Raw genomic sequence first — 19,600 nt, 5'->3', positions numbered from 1 at the left:
TAAATAAACTTGTAGCACCTTTTGTCTGCAATAATAAATAGAATCCAAACATGCGTTCTTCCAAGATATCAAAAAAGCCATTAATTTGCTCCATTTGATTTGAATTATCTTCTATGGATTTAGACAAATCTTCGATCATAAATCCTAATATATCAATCATAGTCGATCTCATCAAATAAGACTAATATGGATACATTGGTCAATAAAAATGCATACGATACATACTGTATTTTGCGTTTACCTCACTGTCTAATTGATGTATGAGTAAAGAAATGTTTTTTAATATTGTTTTAGGTGATAAATCCACAAGTTTTGTTAAAAATATCGAAAATGTCTTTGGGTTGGGTGAATCCTTGACTTCTTTTGCTCCTGCATCCTTGAATTCACGATGACTAACATCACGTAGTATCTCATCTGCCAATTGATTATAGTTTAATTTTTCTACTAAATAGATCAAGAATTCGGCCATGGGTTCAGCTGAATGTTCCCAATATTGAAGATTTTGCATCATTGTCGTCTGAGCAACTAGTGAAAATGATATAAGAAACTCCTGATGATCAAGGCCTGTTTATCTTACCAAATGCGTGGTCGTAGTATTTTACACATAAACCCAAGATACGAAAAACACGTTCCTTAACTCGCGTCGATTTCGCATTCACTGGATTTTCAAATAACTGATACGCAGGCTTTGTAAATAACGTTATAAACGTGATTCTTTCAGGTGTCATGGTCCAAATTTTGCTCAACTTGAGATCCAATAACCAGCTGGCTGTATCAAACGCCTTGAGCTTTTGATTGCTCCAGTCAAATGTGCGTAAATCATTAGTGCTTGATTTTGATTTTTTGGCGGTTTTAGAAATAGTAGCGTTCTCTTCGGCAGAGATCAGGAACCAATGAATCAAATAACCGTAAAGTTCCAAATAGTGGCGATGGTTGCTGAATGTTTCCTTTTGATCGTTTTCTAAATCGTCAGAAGTTGATTTGATTTCAATTCTAAATGCTTTGAAAATGCATATTAATTTCTATTGTCATGTCGCCTTTCTTTTTTTACCAGATAATACAATATCAAACAGCCGAGTTAACCAACGTGGTTGAATATGAGTAAAATATCTATTAAAAGTGTGTGTATGTCAATGTGCTGTTGAATTTAGTTTTGCTTCACGATTTACTTAAGAAAACTGCGGATTTTATCAAAAACAACAAGATCTGATATATTTTCTGAAGATACTTCTACGCTATCAGTAATTTCTAATTGTTGTGTAAAAATATTGTCAGTTTTGTTACTTTGACTTCCATTGTGAATGTTACCATTTAGATATCTCGAAATATCTTGATCGCTTTTTCCCCTTAAATCGATTTCATTAGGAATATAATATCCATCTTTTTCCTGAAGCTTTAACACCTCATCACTTAACAAGAAATCGTCCTTCATTAGTTTTATACAAGAAAAAAAAAAGGTACAGCAGGTCCCAAAAAAGTTTTTATTATACATAACACGTCTGAGTTTTATTTAGATTGTATTTTGTACACGAAGGCGATTTGTTGCCACCAAATTATTTCTATGAGAAGAGGCAAAGTCTCTTTGTCTTGAGGCAAATTCCTGTGGCTTTGTAGCAATTGGAACATGATTGACTGAAGTACCAAAGGTAATTTGACGGCGTTCTTTTCTATTACGAGGTTCTATAACGGGAAGTTTTGGTTCACTAGATGCTGTTGATGGCTTTCTCGGGCGTTGTTTATAATATCTCATGAATTGACGATGACCCAACCTTGTACCTGTGTTCAATAGGACTAAATCTTGATTTTCATCCATATGTGTCGCAACCTCATCCCCTAATGGTTCAAAATCATAAAACTTTAATAGTTCTTCAGGATCTTCTGATTCATCATAAGCCATTTTACAGTGCCCTTTATCAAGCTTCATACATAGCAGATTAATATGATGTTTTTAATTATTGCTAATCCGCAGCAACTTACCATGTGTTTACGAACAGCAAATAAAGATTTCCATTCTTTTCCTCTGCCATTACAATAAAGGCATGTAAAATCATTTACAATCTTTTCAGACAAATACATCACAAGACCCTTGGGATCTTCAAGGTATTCAATATCAGGTAAAAAGAAGCCATGGAATAATTTCATATGGTCCAGACTACTTTCGAAATCACCGCTATATAATCCACAAAAGAGACAAGTATCAAGCACTCGATCGGTCTCAGTCACAAAGGACAATACGGATTCATTATCAGTGTCATCTGCATCAGAAAACAGACTCATCTTATGGTGATGAGGTTGAATGACAGGTGAAGCCAAATGTTCTTTACCAAAGATGGATTCCGTATCCTTGTGCTTTTTGGAAGACAAGTGATTGGCAAAACTGTTTTCTGAAGAATATGATTTTCTATCGTGCATTTTAGCAAAAATTCATACACATTGTATCGTATAAACTTACCTGCAAAGTGAACATTCATATACAAGCCCTTGTCTTTCCTCTTCTTCTCTACCTTTGGTTTGTTGAGCTGCGAATCGTATAAGTAAACTTATATGCTATGCGTTATATAAATACATACCCAAAACCTTTTGAGCAAATTGTTCAGCATTGATAGGCGCGAGTTGAGCAATTTTTCTTTTTAAGTTGTACTTGTGCCAACTATACATGATAAGTGAGCCGCAGCACTTGCTTTAAAAAGTTTTTTTTTTTACTCTGAACGATAGTGAGTACGTTGTCTTTCACTTGAAGGAAAGGCTACTTGACAAGCAAGACAAGTAAACAATTGGTTTTTTGGCTTCAAAGGGTTTGATTGGTGTTGTTGATGCAGCATCATTTTTAAGGAAAAAGTAAGGAAGAAAAAGAGGGTAAGAAAGGTTTAGTAATCTGCTGATAAATAAAAGTACGCGGAGTATGAAAACAGCAGAACCTGTCAAATGTAAATAACACTCCCATGAATCAAGCCTTTCTCCTATCTTTCTTCTTTTTATCTATTTTCTCTTTTTCTTTTAATTACACTATGGTGAATACTAATTTTATACGTGAAGAAGAAAATGATTATAAACGATTGTTACATAAAAACAAAAAGATTGCAAGTAGAATACATAAAAACTCTCCTGCTTATAATTCAATTGTCTATTTAAACCATTTACCAACCAAGAAAAAGTTTGACTTTTTTGCTCTTTTTAATCAGCATGAAGATATATATTTTAATTCAAGTAGAAATGATCTAAGCAAAGATATATTTCCTTCTGAATAAAACCGTTTCCTTTTTTATTATTATTTATTCTAGTTTTCATTTGATTTTTGTAATGTAAAAGCACCTGAAGCAAGGCATAAATTCCGATCTGTAAATTGAATGTTATAAATAGGTGTTTGTTTAGTGGGGAATACTCCAAGATGATCTCGACTATAAATAATAAGTACATATAGCAAATGATTTTTGAAAGTACCTTTCATATATTCTTCTGTCATCTTCTAATTTTCTTCTTTTAGGCTCCATTTCCATAGGATCCACTTCTTCTGTATTTACATCCCATACACGTACTGTACAATCAGACCCTCCAGATACCAAAATATTGTTATCCGCACTGAACTCGAGAGAATACACAAACCCTGTGTGGCCTGTCATCTTCTTAATCTTCTTACCACTCTTCAAATCCCAGAGCATAATCGATTTGTCTTCTCCAGCAGATGCCATATAGCGTCCATTAGGTGACACAGCTACTGTTTTAATTGCTCCTGTATGACCTGTGAAGACGCGAACACATTGTCCATTAGAAATGTCCCATAAACGACATGTACGATCGCTCGAGCCAGTCACCAAATATTTTGAATTAGGATGGAACTTGACAGTCTAAACAGCACATAAGTCTCTTTTTTTTTTCAGCCTATTACGAAAAAAAAACTTACATCGACATCAGATAAATGGCCGGTAAAGATTCTTAATGGTCCAATATGATCACAACTCCATAATCTTGCTGTTCTATCGTGTGAAGCCGTAGCAAAATAAAATCCAAAGGGTCCAAAATCAACATCCCAAATTGGACCATTATGTCCCTTGTAGACCACTAAATTTGAAAACGTTTGTGTGCTCCATAATCGAACTGTTTTATCTTCTGAGCAAGACACCAAGTATTTATTGTCAGGACTGAAACTCAAGCCGTATACAGGGCCTGAATGACCAATGAGTTTTTTATATTCTGATCCATGTCTTTCCTTTTGCCTATTAAGGTCATGATCTACAATATAGTGTGAGTATATATGTGTATGAACATTTGCTTTCTTACAATCATTGACATGGGCTGGATTGATTGTGTTTCGAAGTGATCTTAACTTCTCTCCTTTTAAACTCCAAATCTTTATAAATGATTCTGAGAATCCGCCTGCTATTAATGTTGCATCTTTTGTAGTTGTTAAACAATTTAAACTATAAAAAAAGTTAATGGTGGGTTGCAGTTGAGAGCATTTTGTCTTACGTGTCATATGTGTTGTGAAATGTATGGCAACATATACTTGGTAAAGATGTTTCATTTAAAGGCAAACGGTAACTAACATCTTTTAAATGCTCAATCTCGGCTTGAATATCGGTTCCTTTGCTATTAACGGAAACATTATCAAAACATCCTTTTCTGTACATAATGCAATGCTTTCTTACTAGAGAGGAAGTGGTATATCATGAGGAGGTGGACCATCCACAGTACATTCTTGACTTTCCTTTTTGAAAAGTTCTAATAAGGACACGCTCTCTTCATCCTTTTTCTTTTGGTTGGCCTCTTCATCTTTGATGGCCTGTTCTACTTCCTCTTTAAAAGATGGGTCTAACTGAGGTAAGCCAAGTTGTACGCGTTGACGATTGAATTCTTCAATTTGTTGTGTTTGATGACCCGTAATACCAATCACATCATCATCTAACTCCAATCCGCCTGCGGATTTCAATAGTTTTCCATGAACCACTAGCAAAATCATATCAGCAAAAGCGTTATATCACATATCTTGTGACTTACCTTGAATATTTAAGTATTGATTGACGATTCTTAAAAGCAGCATGAATCGATTATCTTGCAAATAATTCAAAAATAATTCAAATGGTACTCCAGACATCCTCAGGTTATACTTGTTGTTACGATAAATTTGTGCCATTTCGTTCTCTCGAATATGATGTGTTTCTGTAATCATCGCAAGTGTATTCAAATCAGGTGTATGTAACTCGACATGATCTGTTCGGTACGCCTTCAAAAAAGCTTGAGCTAAAGGAAGGTGAATATATATTTATACATTGTTTATATATGTCTGTACCTTTTTCAGGTAAACTTTTGCTAATAAGATCAAGATAAGAGTGAACAAAAATAGGAAATAGTACAGAGCGTAATTCAGGCTACCATCATTATACATTTAGAGGTAAAACTACTTGCTTTTTTTTTTTCTTAAATTACCTTGTACCAATCGAGCGAATTTTCAATCCACTCTCTTAAACTATTATAGCTCACTCCATACATGTCTGGATCCTCCTCGTCTTCCTCTTCCTCTTCTTCCTGAACTTGTTCTACCGTGGTTGGCTCTGGCTGTTCGGGTCTGATCTCTGAAGTATTTTGAAGTGAAACGTTTTCTCCTCTTAATTCACGTAAAAAGATGGCTTCAGTGGCTCGAAATCCTTTCTTTTGAAGATAAGACACGAGCATTTTATCAATATCGGGAGGTGCATTTTCTCCACTGTTAGGTGGATTGGCTGACATGGGAGTGACTTTTGGAAAAAAAATGTAATAACTAAAAAAAAAGCAGAGGGACAAAAGAAAAATAAAAAAAAAAAAAAATAACGCTTCGGAGTGCTAATTTGCTTTCTTTTTTCTAAACTTAAAAAAGCAGCGTTTTTATGTAATGAAAAACGAAACTCCCAAAAAGTAGAATAAATAAGTAAAAAAAAATGCAAGAATTTGTTTCTCTAAATACGTATGCAAAGAAATATAAGTCGCTTTCAGCTAGATTAGTTAATTTAAAGCTTTTTTTTGTTTTTTTTTGTTACTTTTTTACTACAAAAAATTTGTATGCAAAAGACGCCTAGCTTTTTTTCCCCTTGTACAAACATTCATGCTCATTTATTTTTTATTTATTTTTAAAAAAAAGCATACTGGCTTGTATAGATAAGCATGTTTTTGCTCCTCATCCTCAAGAAAGAGCAAGATAAATTGTCACAATTAAGCCACAAATACCATGCACATGCTTGTCTATAAAATGTTACTTGTTCAACAAAAATTGCAGCATCCGATGCTAATAGCTCTTGTTCTTTTCTTTCTAGGACCCACCCCATGCTATACTTGCACTTCTACTACTCTTGCCAAAGATCACCCAAAGTGAGCTCCTGATGATCCTAAGGCTATCTAAACTCTCATATGTTAATATTTTTCTTTTGACCCCTATTCTTTATACCAAAAGAAGGCACGCAAATAAAGTGCTTTGATGACGGTGAAGAACAGATAGAAATACTAGAACCAATGGCTATACCAAGGGCGGGGCGCCGTCACATTCTTTGTCTTTTTTTTTCGCCAACGGTGTTATTATCGGTCGTTCATGAGACAATAATAGCTGGCTTCATTCCTACTCTGGATGTGGTTTTCATTTCAGTGTGGTCACTGAAAAGTTGTTGAACTAAGTTTCTTCTTCATTGATGTTGTTCGGAAGGATGGTAGTAACGATCTTTGAAAGTATTTGAATTCAAGCTCCAATTGGCATGCAATTTTAATTGATTAAAAAAAGCACCAATGTATACGGCCTCGTACTTGAAGATGATCTTAATGAATGAACAGGCAAAAGTTGATGCCAATGCCCACTTCTTTCATACCCTTCTTCAACCACACCGTCATTTTCTGATGACTTTTATTGAGTTTCTCATGGCGATATTGAGAATACCAGTCGTGGCTGCTTGCTAGGTCGCTTTGGTCTTGGTCAGGTATCTATGAGTATAACTACCAAGACGTTCTCGTTCCTTCTCTCAAAAAACACCCAACTGGTTCCATTTCTGTGCCCTATTCTTTTAAAATCCCTTGATCTAGGACCATGTTCTCCAAAGGATTTATTAGTGACACTTTTAGGGATGTATTTTTTAATTCTGACTTATTGAATTTTTCCACAAGGTCGGAAGAGATGGCCAAATATTTTTATTATCATTTTTGAGGTATTTCAGACTGTAGATGGTGAAGTCTTTAGCATCTTATCCAGTTCTTTTTCTGTGGCAAACCTATAGATGGTAAGGCGTCTAAGCTTTTTCAAGGCCTGTCTCGTGTCTTTCTCTTGTTTTTCTTCCTCCGTAATGTACGAGATTTCTGTGATTGTTCTTGCTGCTGTGCCTAACCAGTTTGACCTTTATAGGTTGCCGCCATAATTTGTGTTGTTTTAACTTGGTGCTTGGCAAATGGTATAAACAACTTGTTGATAGCTCCTAATCCTGTCCGCTTTACTTTATCATATTTAATAACGTCTTTGGCAAGCATTTTAGATTTTGTCTCAACTTCAGCGCAGGTAGTGTATTTAATTTCGTTAAGCAGCTCTTTGGAAAGTTCAAGATGACTGTCATACTCGATTCCCTCTCTCTCTCTTTGCTCTTTGCAGAGTTGGAGTAGTTCTTGGGTTCGTTCAAATATAAGATTATAGACTTGGCACAGTACAATCACAGCGAGCGGCTTTGAGGGATATAAAGAAAATATATCTAGATTTTCTTTTAAAGAGTTCAGCCTCTTCTTCTGAGCAAGATGTTGTTAAAGGTAACTCATTTTAAGGTTACTTGTCAATTAAATCAAAAGCAACCATACATCCTTGAGGGCATTGCTTGGCTTATTCGTATAAAAGCATGTTAGTGCTATTATAGAGCATTTTTTAGATAATAAAATAAAACCTACCACATTCTTTTATACCGCCATGATATTTTTTGCTTATTAAACTATGTAAGAAGGATGAAGTCATGAAAGAAGGAGGTTAAAAAAGTTTTATATTATATCACGTAGGAAAGAATAGTTATAAACATAGCTATCTTTTTTTATCCATATTTATAGTATAAAGCTATGTTAGAGAATATCTAGACTCTTATCTTTCCTTGTAACATACCTAGCTATGAAAAAAGGAGATTTTAAGTACGACCTTTATGCATTTGCTTCTTGATTTTGTATGATCCAATGACAGCAAATTTCAACTGGATTTAAATTTATTGTACAAAAATGAGAAAATTTTTTGAGAGAGTCAAAAAAATTACACTTTTTTATAACCATGGGCAAGATCGTATTTAATGAAGACGAAGAAATTGTAGTTCCAGAACCTACTGTTCAAAAGATTGTAGAGGTTGAAGATCCAATCTCTGACGATGATGAGGCTCCTGAAGCCATTTCGACCTCAACGGCAAAAGAAAGCTTATTAACAAGAGTTAATGCTGAAAAGGAAGCAGCAGCCAGGTAAGTCCTTGTAGATTTTGGAAGGCAATTATTCTTATATTTTCTTTTAGAAAAGCAGCTGTAGAAAAAGAGAAGCGTAGAAAAAGAGATCAACTTTTAAAGGAACAAAAGAAAGAGAGTAAACAAAAGAAGCAAAAGAAACAAGAAGTAGTAGAAGAGGAAGAAGAGGAACATGAAGAAGAGGAGGAGGAGGAGGAAGAGGAGGCAGAAAGATTACCTAAAGATTTATTGGCACAAGCCATTGCTGAAGAAAAAGAGGAGATCAACAAAAGAAAGCACATTACAGCAGAGGATTTTGAACGCATTTTGGCAGAAGAAGAAGAAAAAGAAAGATCAAAGAAGAGAAAGACATCTAATGGAAGACGTGTGGGTGAATATTCAGTCAAGGTGCTCAATCAACGTCCACGAGCAGAAAAGAAGAATAAAAGATTGATCAATATAAAAGAAGCTAAACTTCACAGAAAGAGCGTGGTTAGAAAAGATGCGGTTCAAAATATTAGTAGCGGTAGAGATGGTGCTGCATTAGTTTTTCGCCGTAAATAAATTACATTGTATATATACAAATATTATAGAGATTAAAATAAAATAAATCTGAGAGATATCCATTCTTTTTTCTTTTTTTATTAATGGGTTAGAGCAGAGGATGGGGTATATAGGCCAAAGCAAACAAATTAAGCTTCTTCATCCAGCTTTTTTTGGTTTGAATGGATCATAAAGATCAATAACATTGCCGCTCCTGAAATTCCAGCACAGACAAAAAATGTGAAAGAAGGCATAGTAGAAACAGAAGCACTGTAGATGTAATTGATTAGCAGTTGAGATAAAATCACTATAATAAAAACGGGTTAATCTAAATCATGTGACATGCAATAAAGAACTTACTTGAACAAGAATCAAGTGTGGCCAAAGCACCCCAAAGTTCACCTGTTTGAGAAGGATCAACCAAGGCAGTCATCAGAGAACGTAAGGAAGGACTTGCTAATGCGTCTACACTTTCTAAAATTCCAGCCAAAATGAAACCAGATGAAGTAGCGGTCAAACCAAAGGCAGCCATAGCAGCCGTCTTGAAGCATAAACCGATACGAATGAGTACAATGTCTAGTGTCATTGAGTGATGACTGTTTTGCTTTAAATCCATTTCTTCTGATGCCAGGGTGGATGAGTTCTTGGGTGGACTGGATTTGTTAGGGTTTAAAGAGGTCCTTTGTTTTTCTGATATAGGCAAGCTTTTGTTGAATAGCTTTGTGATTAAAGGAAGTATCACCAACATAATAACCAAGCGTGATGAGGACGTGATACTATAAAACAGCCCACCTTCATAAGCTGTCCAACCAAATTTGAGCATCGCATACAACAGAATAGGAGACAGAGAAGCTATATAAATTAAAACTTGAACAAGAGCAAGAATAGGCAGAGTCCATCGGCTAGCATGATTAACAGGCTTGCGAAAGAATACGCCAATCGCAGAAAAGACATTAATGCTTTGTAAAAATGTTTGTTTTGGACTTGGTTTATATTTTGTGATATCATTTGACTCTGGAAGGAAGAAGGTATTATACATGATAAAGGCGATATGGATGGCAATAATAACATAAAACACGCTATTAATTGAACCAGTTTGCTTAATTATAAATGAGCCAACATACGGTCCTAGATTTATACATTAAATAAAACAAATTCTGTGTATGTGCGTATATCATTAAAGTTACCTAAAGCTAGTCCTATACAAGCAGAAGCGGCCAGATAACTAAAAGCGGATGTTCTACAAAAGAAAACAACGACGTCAAAATTTGTTTTTGATAAGGACCAAGGTATTTTAAACTAAAGCAATTGCACCTTACCTGTTAGATTGTGTAGTACAATCGGTTAAATAGGCATTTGCGGTAGCAACTAGAACCGAATCACCAGCCAAGAATCCTCGAATAGCATTGGCAGCATACAGCAAAAAGACATCGAATGTGCCGAAATATCTGAGTGTCAAGACTAATCCAGCGAAAGGAATGATACCACCCAAGATAGATATCAGCATGACAAACCGTCTTCCTTTACGATCTGATAAAGTACCATAGTAGCCAGCAAATATCAAGGCTATCAATGATAAAATTAGGAGGGTTAACATGATGAGCGCTTTCATATAATATAAATATTACTTGATGCATTGGATAAGAACAAAAGGGCAGCCTGTGCCTCGGATACCAAAGATTGAATAGGGGGTATATTACAATGATCGAATGGGATATCAGAAATATCAATCCCTTGCGCTCGGTAATACCTATAGATAATAGTTAGTATCATTTACGTAGAGAAAAAAAATGTAACGCGCTCTCAGTATAGAGCTTTCTTACTTGTAGCAATAAATAACAGACAATGCTTCTACTGTAGGTGCAATACTTGCTCTAAATAGGATGAACAAAGACGAGTTAGTAAATATTGCTTTCTATTTTCATTTGCATTGCTTCACTCATACCCATACGCAAAGGACAGAGTAAACACTGGTATAATGATATACCACGGAGAAGGCTTTTTTTTTCCAGACTCATTGAGTTCACCTTGATTGGTCAGTAAAGGTGTGGTTTCTTCAACTAAAAGCTCAAACTCCATTTTATGTTGAAAGAAACCGAAAAGAAAGAAAAAGGATTTCTCGCTTTTATAAGAAACAGAAACATTTGTCATACACCTGTATCACAACGCTCTCGATTCTCGGCGTTCAGGTCCTTTTTCTTTGCTATGAATCAAGCGTATCGTGCTTGTGAAAAGAGGGATAAATAACCTTGGTCATGGGCTAGCTTGTACAACTCCTTATTATTGTTGATTTGTTTCAGATTGACTGTTTGAGTACAGCCTTTTCCTGTCTATTTTGCTGTATACTTGGCGCTTTATAAATCTTCCCTCTTAATAGATTGATAAGCCCTTTCTCAGGTGTATAGAATTTTATTTTTGAAGATAAAGATCAAATACCTTAATGCTCAATTGCTCATTTGAATAAAAAATCCTTGTGTGAAAGGCGTATTCTTCAAAAGTTTTATTGGTGGAGAGCCAAGATTAGTGTTTATGTTGGTTCACACACGCCAAAAGAGCAATGTATTCAATAGCTCTTCAGAATTGCACTTTCAACCTAAGGACATTGAGTCAGTCTACTTGATGCTTCTTATCGATGTCTGATGTGCTTTAAAAGGACTTGAAAAAACAGAGAAATCATTCTCAACATGCAGGTTCAAGCACGTATTAAAGGGATGTTTAGCCAAGAAACACATCCTTTTTTCATTATTCCTTAAGCCACTCTTAAGAAAAATGCCAATTAGATTAAACCAAAGATGAATATATTTTCCATATAAAAATAAAGTAAATTTCATCCTTGACATTGTACTGACAATGCAAGACGACGGTCGATCAAATGCCAAGACTAACGGCGGATATTCAATTTGTTTTTCAACTTGGCGTTTGTTCTATCCTCTCAAAGTGACTAACATTGTTTTGACACATAGAAATCAAGAGATTAGTAAAAGTACAAGGATTAAAAAGGACAGATATACACAATGATTTTATCTAATTGTATCTGGCCAGACACTGTATTCTTTACATAATGTGGATAATGACATACTTATTATGTACTTGCAACTAATCAAATAACCTATATAAGCATTTGCTTATGAATCGCAATTCTACCTTTGACATACTACATATACTAAGGCTATATCTACACATAATGTTATTCATAAGAAGTGATAGCTGATTGCTGGTTATAATTGTACCCTACAATTTCATTCCAGTTTTATTTGGTGACCAATGCTTTATTCGGATGTATCTCTGTTTGAGTATGGAATACATGTACAAAAATAAATTTTCACACTCAAGCTAAAAGATAAAAGCGCTCATTTTGTTCAGTCATCTATCAAGTGCTTTGTTTACACGCTGGTTGAAGGCTATTTTCTAAGACTTGTAACAATTAGCAAAACTTCTTATGTGCTTCTGCAAGGCTTTTATAAAGCTCAAAGGAAAATAGGCGGAAAGATCTGCTTTCAATCATAAAGACTATGCTTATCAGTCACTCATCGGCTTGTAATAAAGATCAGAAACAATAAGAGCGAATAGGTTGAACACAATGGCATGGAACACGAAATGTGGGTGGTTTCATGCTGACATTTAAATACTTTATACTAAAGATTTATTACAAGACATCTTGAGAGTACTCATTTATAAGAGATGGATTAAAGGAAAATAATAGTGGAGCAGATCAAGTTATCTGACAAGACCTTTATTTGGCAAAACTAGATTGTCATAATTCTTATGTTTGTCTTTATTTTTTTGATGAGCGATTGAAGGTAGGATCGCTGACTGAAACCTATTGAGGATATTGCGTGTAACGGTGGATGGAGCTTCATTATGTTTTAAAATTATTCGATACGGGCGGCTTAACTATTGGATAACAAAAGAAAAGCAAATAAAAAGAAAGGATGGTTTGGTACTAAAATTAATATTGCTTTTGCAAGCATAATGGGCTTACCCTTTGATGACAGAAATAGTTGGAAATCTTATATTTGGAAAAAAAAGAAATGTTAATCTACTGCTTTATAAGTTTACTTGTTTCATCTACATACTCCGAAATACAAAAGTGACTTTAAGGATAAATTTTCAATTCACGTCAAAAGAACTTTTTTCAACAACAGCTGCTTATATAATGCTACTATTTTTATTGATTCTAAATTAACCCTCTTTTTAAATTAAGCAATCTCGAGCTGCAGCGTGGGACCTTTTTGGCGTATGTCTCATTTGTTCAGGTATCTGTCTTTACCGTAATTTATAAAATCAACGGCAACTTCCTCCGTGTGTGGGTGTGGGCTTGGCAGTAGGCGTTATAAAAGTGGTATTAGCAATGATCTAGAATATGCTTGATAGAAATTAATAAAACTTAAAATAGCTTTACTCCTTTACTTCTTTATGGCATTCATTTGAGCTAATCAGTGGAATGAGGTTGAAATAAATGGCCTTGGAATAAGTCATTTCTAAAGCACATTGCGGGAAATGATCAAACTCTGTCATCATACCTCTAGGATATCACACTGAATCAAATGGTCTTTTTTTACTTTCTTTTCATTTTAATTTTAGGTCAAGTAGTGAAACCCACGTCATGTATCCGCACTGACCTTTCATTTGTCAATTGTAGTGGATTTAAGTCCGTGAAAACTCCAGTTAATTTTTTTTTTGAAAAAAAAAAATCCTTTTATTTGTGCCTGAACCGTGTGCACACACGTTCCCAAAAATAACTTTTTTTTTAAAAATAGCTTTGTAAATAATTAGCGTGTCACATAAACTTTATTGTTTAACGTTTGCTGTTGCATAAAAATAAAGATACGACCCTGGAAGGGTGCTTTCTTTAGCATCCAGGGTTCTTTTTCTTTTATGTATACATCAAATGGCGAATACATAATACCATGCTTTTCTTTGCACTTCTTTAAAAATTAGCTGTAAAAACTACAATTTATAAAGTTTATATTTTTTATTTATTTGATCCAATGTAAGCAATGCTTTTATTATTTCCGTTTAAATTTTCCCAGTTTTGACTATTTTTTCTTTAAAAGTTCTAAACCATATTTTTGGTCTAAAAATAAATTTTTATACATCTTTGCACCGCTGGTAATCGCAGTTTATTTTTTTAACGATGTAATCAATTGAGAAGTAAAGATATTAGTAATAAGACTATTTGAGTACATTCAAATCACCTCATGTTTATTTTAAGAACTTTTTTGCTTATGGTCATTTTCTTATAAACGGGAGAGTTAAATAACCTTTGATGTTATTTTTAAACTAAAGATATTGTAGGAGATAAAAAAGTTATTTTTAGAGCTGCTATCCAATGTTTCAATCGTTTGTGTCACTTTCTTGTTTAATTTTACTATGCAAATAGACACTGAATATCCTTAGAAGAAAGAGAGAAAGAATATGACAACATCTTTGGTGATACTAAATCTATACTTTACTTTCAGCTTATTACGAAATCATAAAGAATTAGAAAGTATCAATGGGGTTCAACGATCAATACTAGTTTTGGGAATTAGTGTCACACCAATTTGAATCCTCCTATTTTTCTTCTTCTTCTTTACTGCATCTTTGTAAGAAAATAAAAGACGGCAACATCAAAACATAAAGACATGTTTATTTATATCTCAATTGAAATCAATTAAGTACCAGAGCTTATATAAAACCCAAGCTAAAATTAAATAAAAGGGTTGTGTACCTGATTGTCACAAAAAAACGTGGTGGCCATTGTCTCTTTTTGGTTCAATAAGCTTGCGGGTTCGAATATTTTTTCATTCTCTTTAATTCAAAAAGCATATGGTGTACATTTTTAAATCTACTTTTGCACGCCGATTTTAAGCTACCGATTTTGTCAACATTTATTTTTAACCTTTTTTTTTTTTCTTTCAAGTATATATAATTGCGCGTTTTGTGAGAAAGAGGAGAGACAAATCACTTTTTTTCTTTTTTTTTCTTTTTTTTTTTGTAGCCATTTTTGCTTTTCTCTCTCTTCTTTGTTCTCTCTATTCCTGAGTTGTATGTTAGAATGTCCTTTAAACAATACCATTGGGACAACACAATATCACTACATTATACATCACAATCAATGCCATTTAACGACAGATCTTCAATAAATGACTTTAATCAATACTATTCAAATCCTCGATTGACAGAGCCCATCATGCTAGCAAACGATCAGGAAAATAACGTAAGATATTATTTCATTAGTTCGAATAAAACTCTTAATAACCAATAATTTTAAAAAATAGTTAACAAGAGCAGAGGATCTATCTCAATTAAATGAAAAGCACTTACAGACAAACCCTTTAGAATATCAATTGAATTATCCCAGTTTTCATAATCACAGTATGTATCAGTATCTAAGTCGCACGATAGAAAAGAAAGTCTAACAGTTATTACCTAGTGCCTAATATGCAAGGATACCTTGATCGATTTCCAGAACAACATGCTGATCTCGGTTCCTTTCCATCAGGAATGGAACCCTCATCATTACTCACTCCCGAATTTCAATATGCAATGTTCGAGAATGCAAGTATCGCATCTTCACCTTCTCTTGATTTCTTTTCAGTCGCTTCACCATCTACTGATTTCTGTACACTCGTTTCCAATTCACCACCCGACCTTCCCTTCTTTCCTCCTCCTACTCCCCCTTCAACAAAACCAACAAAAAAAAAACATAAAACTTCCATGAAACGCACACTATCCTATGAGAACATTATGGAATTGAACACAGTACAGCCCAAACCATCTCCTCCTCAAAAAAAATTAAATCATGAAAAGGTGATGGAAGCCCTTCGTGCAAAATTGAAAAAATCAGCATCACCAAAAGCCAAACCGGCTCCACAGCCAGTACCACCCCCTAATACAAATCCAACGACGGGCGTTCTTTTCCTAGACCTCAAGCATCGTCGTCGAAAGATAGCCAATTCATCCAAACGACTCAGCCATAAATCGATCTAATCCTCTTTCCTTTCCTTTCTATACATATGCATCTTACAAACACCATGTTTTCACTATACCATTCTATGAACAAAAGCTCAATACTTTCCTTGACCACACTCCTTTCACTTCTATACACAAATACACTTCATGTACAATAATCTACTTTGATTTCATCTCTTTATACGCACATCTATATACGTAAAACATACATATCTATACAAGCACCTAAATATCTTATTCATACTCGATCAGGCCTTTTGGATCTCTTCTTCTCTATACTCATACTCACTGTCTTTATTTATTTTGTAAAATAAACATACCTTCCCTCTCTTTTTAGCATGTAATATGAACACTTGTGTCTATTTAACTTGCTTCTTGTGTGTAAATGCTTAAGCATTCATCCGACTTGTATTTCGGTGCTATTTTTGAAATTGAGATTCGTTTTCTCATCCGCAGCAGAAAATTCTGTTTAGATCCATGATCGATTCAAAACCAATCCTGCTTTCTTTTTGCTTAGCAGTAAAAACAGCATGCATTTCTATCCACAACTATGATTCTGTGTTCAGTCTCCGGTGGGCAACACAAATCAAGATCTCTTTCGTTGTTTAAAGTCTTCTAGAAAAGTGGTGTCCCATGTAAATGGATGACGAAAGGTATCACAGAACTAAAACGAGGTAGTGTGGTACAAACAAGATGAAGCTCATTCATTCTGAAGTAGAGTTCAACCTATTTATTCATTCAAAAGTCTATTTAAACAACCAGTTCATAGCGCACTAAACATTTGAATTGTTTATTCCTCCCTCTGAGAATTTGCATTTATTTACGGAATGCATCAATGACTATCGTCTCAGCAACGATTCCTTTAGTTTGAACAAGTAACCCACGTTTTCTTCCTTCAAGCAATAATTACACAGAAGCCAATACTTTTTTCATATTGGTTAATTTCGTATGTATCTCTTTTACTCCTTTACTTTAAATTCTAATTGAATCCACCGCTCTTATTAACTAAGCCACCTTTACTGATTACGCGTTCTGTATGATACAGCTTAAAGGCCAAGATGCATAGGCCTTTGCAAAGAACATACTTTTTTTATCCCTCCTTCATACCATTCTTGCTTTGTATTTTGTTGATGTTTACGATAGGCCCTCTTGAGATACAAACAGTTTACGACTTTTCGGAAAAAAAAAAGGTTTCAATATATGGGTCCTGTTATCGTTTGGTGGATTACTTGGATAAGAAGACAAAAAGCGATAACAAGAGTAGCAGTGGTACTTTGTGACTCTTAAAATCTAAACGCATCACTGTTTAGAATTTTTCTTTTTTCCCTCTTCATGACCATCTTTTCGACTTTTTTAACTCGATCGATAAGAACATTGACCACAGGCAATGCGCCTGTAAAAACCACGGCGACTCAGTGGTCACCCAAAAAGCGAGTATCAAGAGAAACAATGGAAAAAATCAGAGCGTTAGCTTTTAGGGTAAAAAGAATGAATGAAAAAGTGCCATGTTCTCACTCTCTCCATGCAGCAACCTGATGTTTATGATTCAATAAAATTATCTCAAGAGTTCAAATTATCCGTAGAAGCCATTCGTCGTATTTTAAAATCGAAATACCAGCCCACGTTCAAAGATGCCGAAAGACAAGAAAAAAATCGGTACAAGGCCATGGGTGAACGAAAAGAGGCATTTAAAAGATTAGGTCGAAAATGATTCTTTATATAAAAATGCATTTAAGCAGCAGCCTTAGCCTTTTCATCTTCATAACGCTTCTTGTCAGCTTCGGCCTTCTCAACAAAAGGCTATAAAAAGTGTGAATACACGTAAGAAAAACACGTCCACTGGTTTACCTTCTTTTCTTCTTCTGTCATTTCTTTCCATTTAGCACCAAGAATTTTACCAATTTCGCCTTTAGAAAGAAAGATGAGCTTTTTTTTGGTCTTTGGAGTATACCTGCAACTTACCAAACTTAGCCTCAGGGTTTTCCTTGATAACCTTTTCACGATTGGCTTGAGAAAAGAACATGTAGGCAGATAAAGCACGCTTGGGAGCGTTGGGATCTTTCTTTCCGCGTTTCTTTTTGTCATCAGAAGCAGTGGCACGCTTACTAACCTTGGTAGAGGGTTCCTTGGGCATTTTTATTTTTTAGATGTATTCTATAAAGAAAAAAAAAAAAGAGAAAAAAAAAAAAAAAGGGAGAGGCGTTGATTGCGCTAAACAAAGACGCTGCAATCTATTTCGTCACTACGAAATGATGCGGACATTAAATTGCGCGTATACTGAACTCACGAAGCGGTGGCTTCGTTATTGTGTGTCCTGGCAGAGGTGGATTCTTGACAGGAGGCTCTCACTAGAGCGTAGATGAATCAGTGTATTCATATATCTATTCTATATCTTCAATCTAAACGTTAGATTTTCTCACTTAACTGAGCTGTACGTGGTTATCGCTTTCGTATTTCCTTCTCTGAGCACTTGCTCAAGTATGAGAATAAGAGAAAGGCTTTGATGAATCTGAATACAAAAGTATTTTAACAAAGGGTGATTATAAACAGAGGATTTCACATCTAGATGTCTTAGATTCATACTCCAGATGCCAAGCGACCTCTTTTCAAATGTTTAATCCTCCTGTTCTATAGAAGCTCTGATCACATCATTCTCTTGCGACATCCTCTCTTGCAAAAAAAAAGCCATTGCTGGTAGTGAGATCGCCAATAACTCGATTCCGTTCTTAAATTGCCCCTACGTCTTCTTAGTGATGATTTGAGTTTAAGAGAAAATTTTGGCAAGCCTTCAAGAAGCAAGTCACTTTAAATTTCGTCCACATGCCCATTGTAAGATGTGTATCTATCTTTTTGTATAAAGCAGAATCCTTTCCAGAGCTATTCACTGCTCCCAATCAATAGCACTATGGAATTGTAAGGATTTATCTCTATTGAATTGCTCATGAAAAATCGCTTTTTTTTTTACGCCATTTAATTAAAAAAGATGTGATTTCCTTATAAAGATTTTTATTAAAACATGCATGCTTGCTTTATAACATTCATATAGTTTAGCATTTATACAAGATGTTTTTTTATGAATAAATAAAATGCCTTGGAACCATGCTAAATGAATAAAGCACAAGCAAATACATTCTGTTCTTTGAAAAGAGCACAAGATGAAGTACTTGAAATTGTCCGTATTCATTCTTCGTTACCTTCTAATAAAAAAAGGGCTTGTGCAGCAAAATGAATATTTTTAATTTATCCCTCGTCACAGCTTGATATCACAAAGAGCTTGTCTGCTTGTGTTTAGCGATAGATGACACTTTAGTAAACGAGCAGTTTCCCAACATGGAACGATAGCTATTCCTAAATGGAGAAGTTTTCAAAAGATAAAGAACAAACAAAGCCATCGTTTCTTTATTGTGAAACAAAAACAATGTAATTGACTACAAACTTATTTCTCACACCATCTTTTTCTTCATTTAAAGCAAGATTCGAAGCTATTTAAAGTACACTGTATTGTCCTGAAAAGTGAGATGTGGTTAAATAGGCTCTATCTTGTATAGGCCACCGTTTGGCTTTATCTACTGTGTTCTGATATATGACTTTGACTTGCTTGCGAGCACCGTTACCCTTTTTTCAACCAGAGCTTCAAGGCATAGCATGCCCTTTTCTTTACTTAAATGATACAAGTGAGACATCGGTTGAAGAT

General features: G+C 34.7%; 8 protein-coding genes across 8 annotated transcripts; 2 read left to right on the top strand and 6 right to left on the bottom strand.

The window, feature by feature from the left end:
• Positions 1-135: 135 nt before the first annotated feature.
• RO3G_04711 (uncharacterized protein) lies at positions 136-2,825 on the bottom strand (the record flags this gene model as incomplete). The annotated part of the gene is made up of 10 exons (XM_067659301.1): positions 136-144; positions 242-525; positions 578-1,000; positions 1,052-1,110; positions 1,170-1,426; positions 1,529-1,918; positions 1,978-2,401; positions 2,453-2,519; positions 2,571-2,650; positions 2,704-2,825. The coding sequence occupies 10 exons, from the start codon at positions 2,823-2,825 to the stop codon at positions 136-138; spliced, it is 2,115 nt and encodes a 704-aa protein (XP_067515402.1).
• A 452-nt stretch (positions 2,826-3,277) lies between these two features.
• Positions 3,278-5,724, bottom strand: RO3G_04710 (uncharacterized protein; the record flags this gene model as incomplete). The annotated part of the gene is made up of 9 exons (XM_067659300.1): positions 3,278-3,398; positions 3,442-3,845; positions 3,902-4,230; positions 4,279-4,418; positions 4,468-4,587; positions 4,647-4,944; positions 4,996-5,238; positions 5,288-5,366; positions 5,425-5,724. 9 exons carry the CDS (start codon positions 5,722-5,724, stop codon positions 3,278-3,280), a joined length of 2,034 nt encoding a protein of 677 aa, XP_067515401.1.
• Positions 5,725-7,165: 1,441 nt separating this feature from the next.
• Positions 7,166-7,559, bottom strand: RO3G_04709 (uncharacterized protein; the record flags this gene model as incomplete). The annotated part of the gene is made up of 2 exons (XM_067659299.1): positions 7,166-7,346; positions 7,444-7,559. The coding sequence occupies 2 exons, from the start codon at positions 7,557-7,559 to the stop codon at positions 7,166-7,168; spliced, it is 297 nt and encodes a 98-aa protein (XP_067515400.1).
• Positions 7,560-8,245: 686 nt separating this feature from the next.
• RO3G_04708 (uncharacterized protein) lies at positions 8,246-8,970 on the top strand (the record flags this gene model as incomplete). The annotated part of the gene is made up of 2 exons (XM_067659298.1): positions 8,246-8,427; positions 8,478-8,970. The coding sequence occupies 2 exons, from the start codon at positions 8,246-8,248 to the stop codon at positions 8,968-8,970; spliced, it is 675 nt and encodes a 224-aa protein (XP_067515399.1).
• Positions 8,971-9,277: 307 nt separating this feature from the next.
• RO3G_04707 (uncharacterized protein) lies at positions 9,278-11,028 on the bottom strand (the record flags this gene model as incomplete). The annotated part of the gene is made up of 6 exons (XM_067659297.1): positions 9,278-10,077; positions 10,137-10,189; positions 10,269-10,515; positions 10,578-10,699; positions 10,773-10,823; positions 10,895-11,028. 6 exons carry the CDS (start codon positions 11,026-11,028, stop codon positions 9,278-9,280), a joined length of 1,407 nt encoding a protein of 468 aa, XP_067515398.1.
• A 2,205-nt stretch (positions 11,029-13,233) lies between these two features.
• RO3G_04706 (uncharacterized protein) lies at positions 13,234-13,522 on the bottom strand (the record flags this gene model as incomplete). The annotated part of the gene is made up of 3 exons (XM_067659296.1): positions 13,234-13,305; positions 13,360-13,474; positions 13,512-13,522. 3 exons carry the CDS (start codon positions 13,520-13,522, stop codon positions 13,234-13,236), a joined length of 198 nt encoding a protein of 65 aa, XP_067515397.1.
• Positions 13,523-15,308: 1,786 nt separating this feature from the next.
• On the top strand, positions 15,309-15,924 carry RO3G_04705 (uncharacterized protein; the record flags this gene model as incomplete). The annotated part of the gene is made up of 2 exons (XM_067659295.1): position 15,309; positions 15,368-15,924. Coding segments are annotated over 2 exons (558 nt in total).
• Positions 15,925-17,637: 1,713 nt separating this feature from the next.
• On the bottom strand, positions 17,638-18,040 carry RO3G_04704 (uncharacterized protein; the record flags this gene model as incomplete). Its single annotated transcript, XM_067659294.1, has 3 exons — positions 17,638-17,706; positions 17,755-17,813; positions 17,869-18,040. 3 exons carry the CDS (start codon positions 18,038-18,040, stop codon positions 17,638-17,640), a joined length of 300 nt encoding a protein of 99 aa, XP_067515395.1.
• Positions 18,041-19,600: the final 1,560 nt, after the last annotated feature.

The sequence above is a fragment of the Rhizopus delemar genome, genomic scaffold, assembly GCF_000149305.1.
Source record: "Rhizopus delemar RA 99-880 supercont3.3 genomic scaffold, whole genome shotgun sequence".
NCBI lineage: Eukaryota > Fungi > Mucoromycota > Mucoromycetes > Mucorales > Rhizopodaceae > Rhizopus > Rhizopus delemar.
This window is presented reverse-complemented; position numbering and strand designations above follow the sequence as displayed.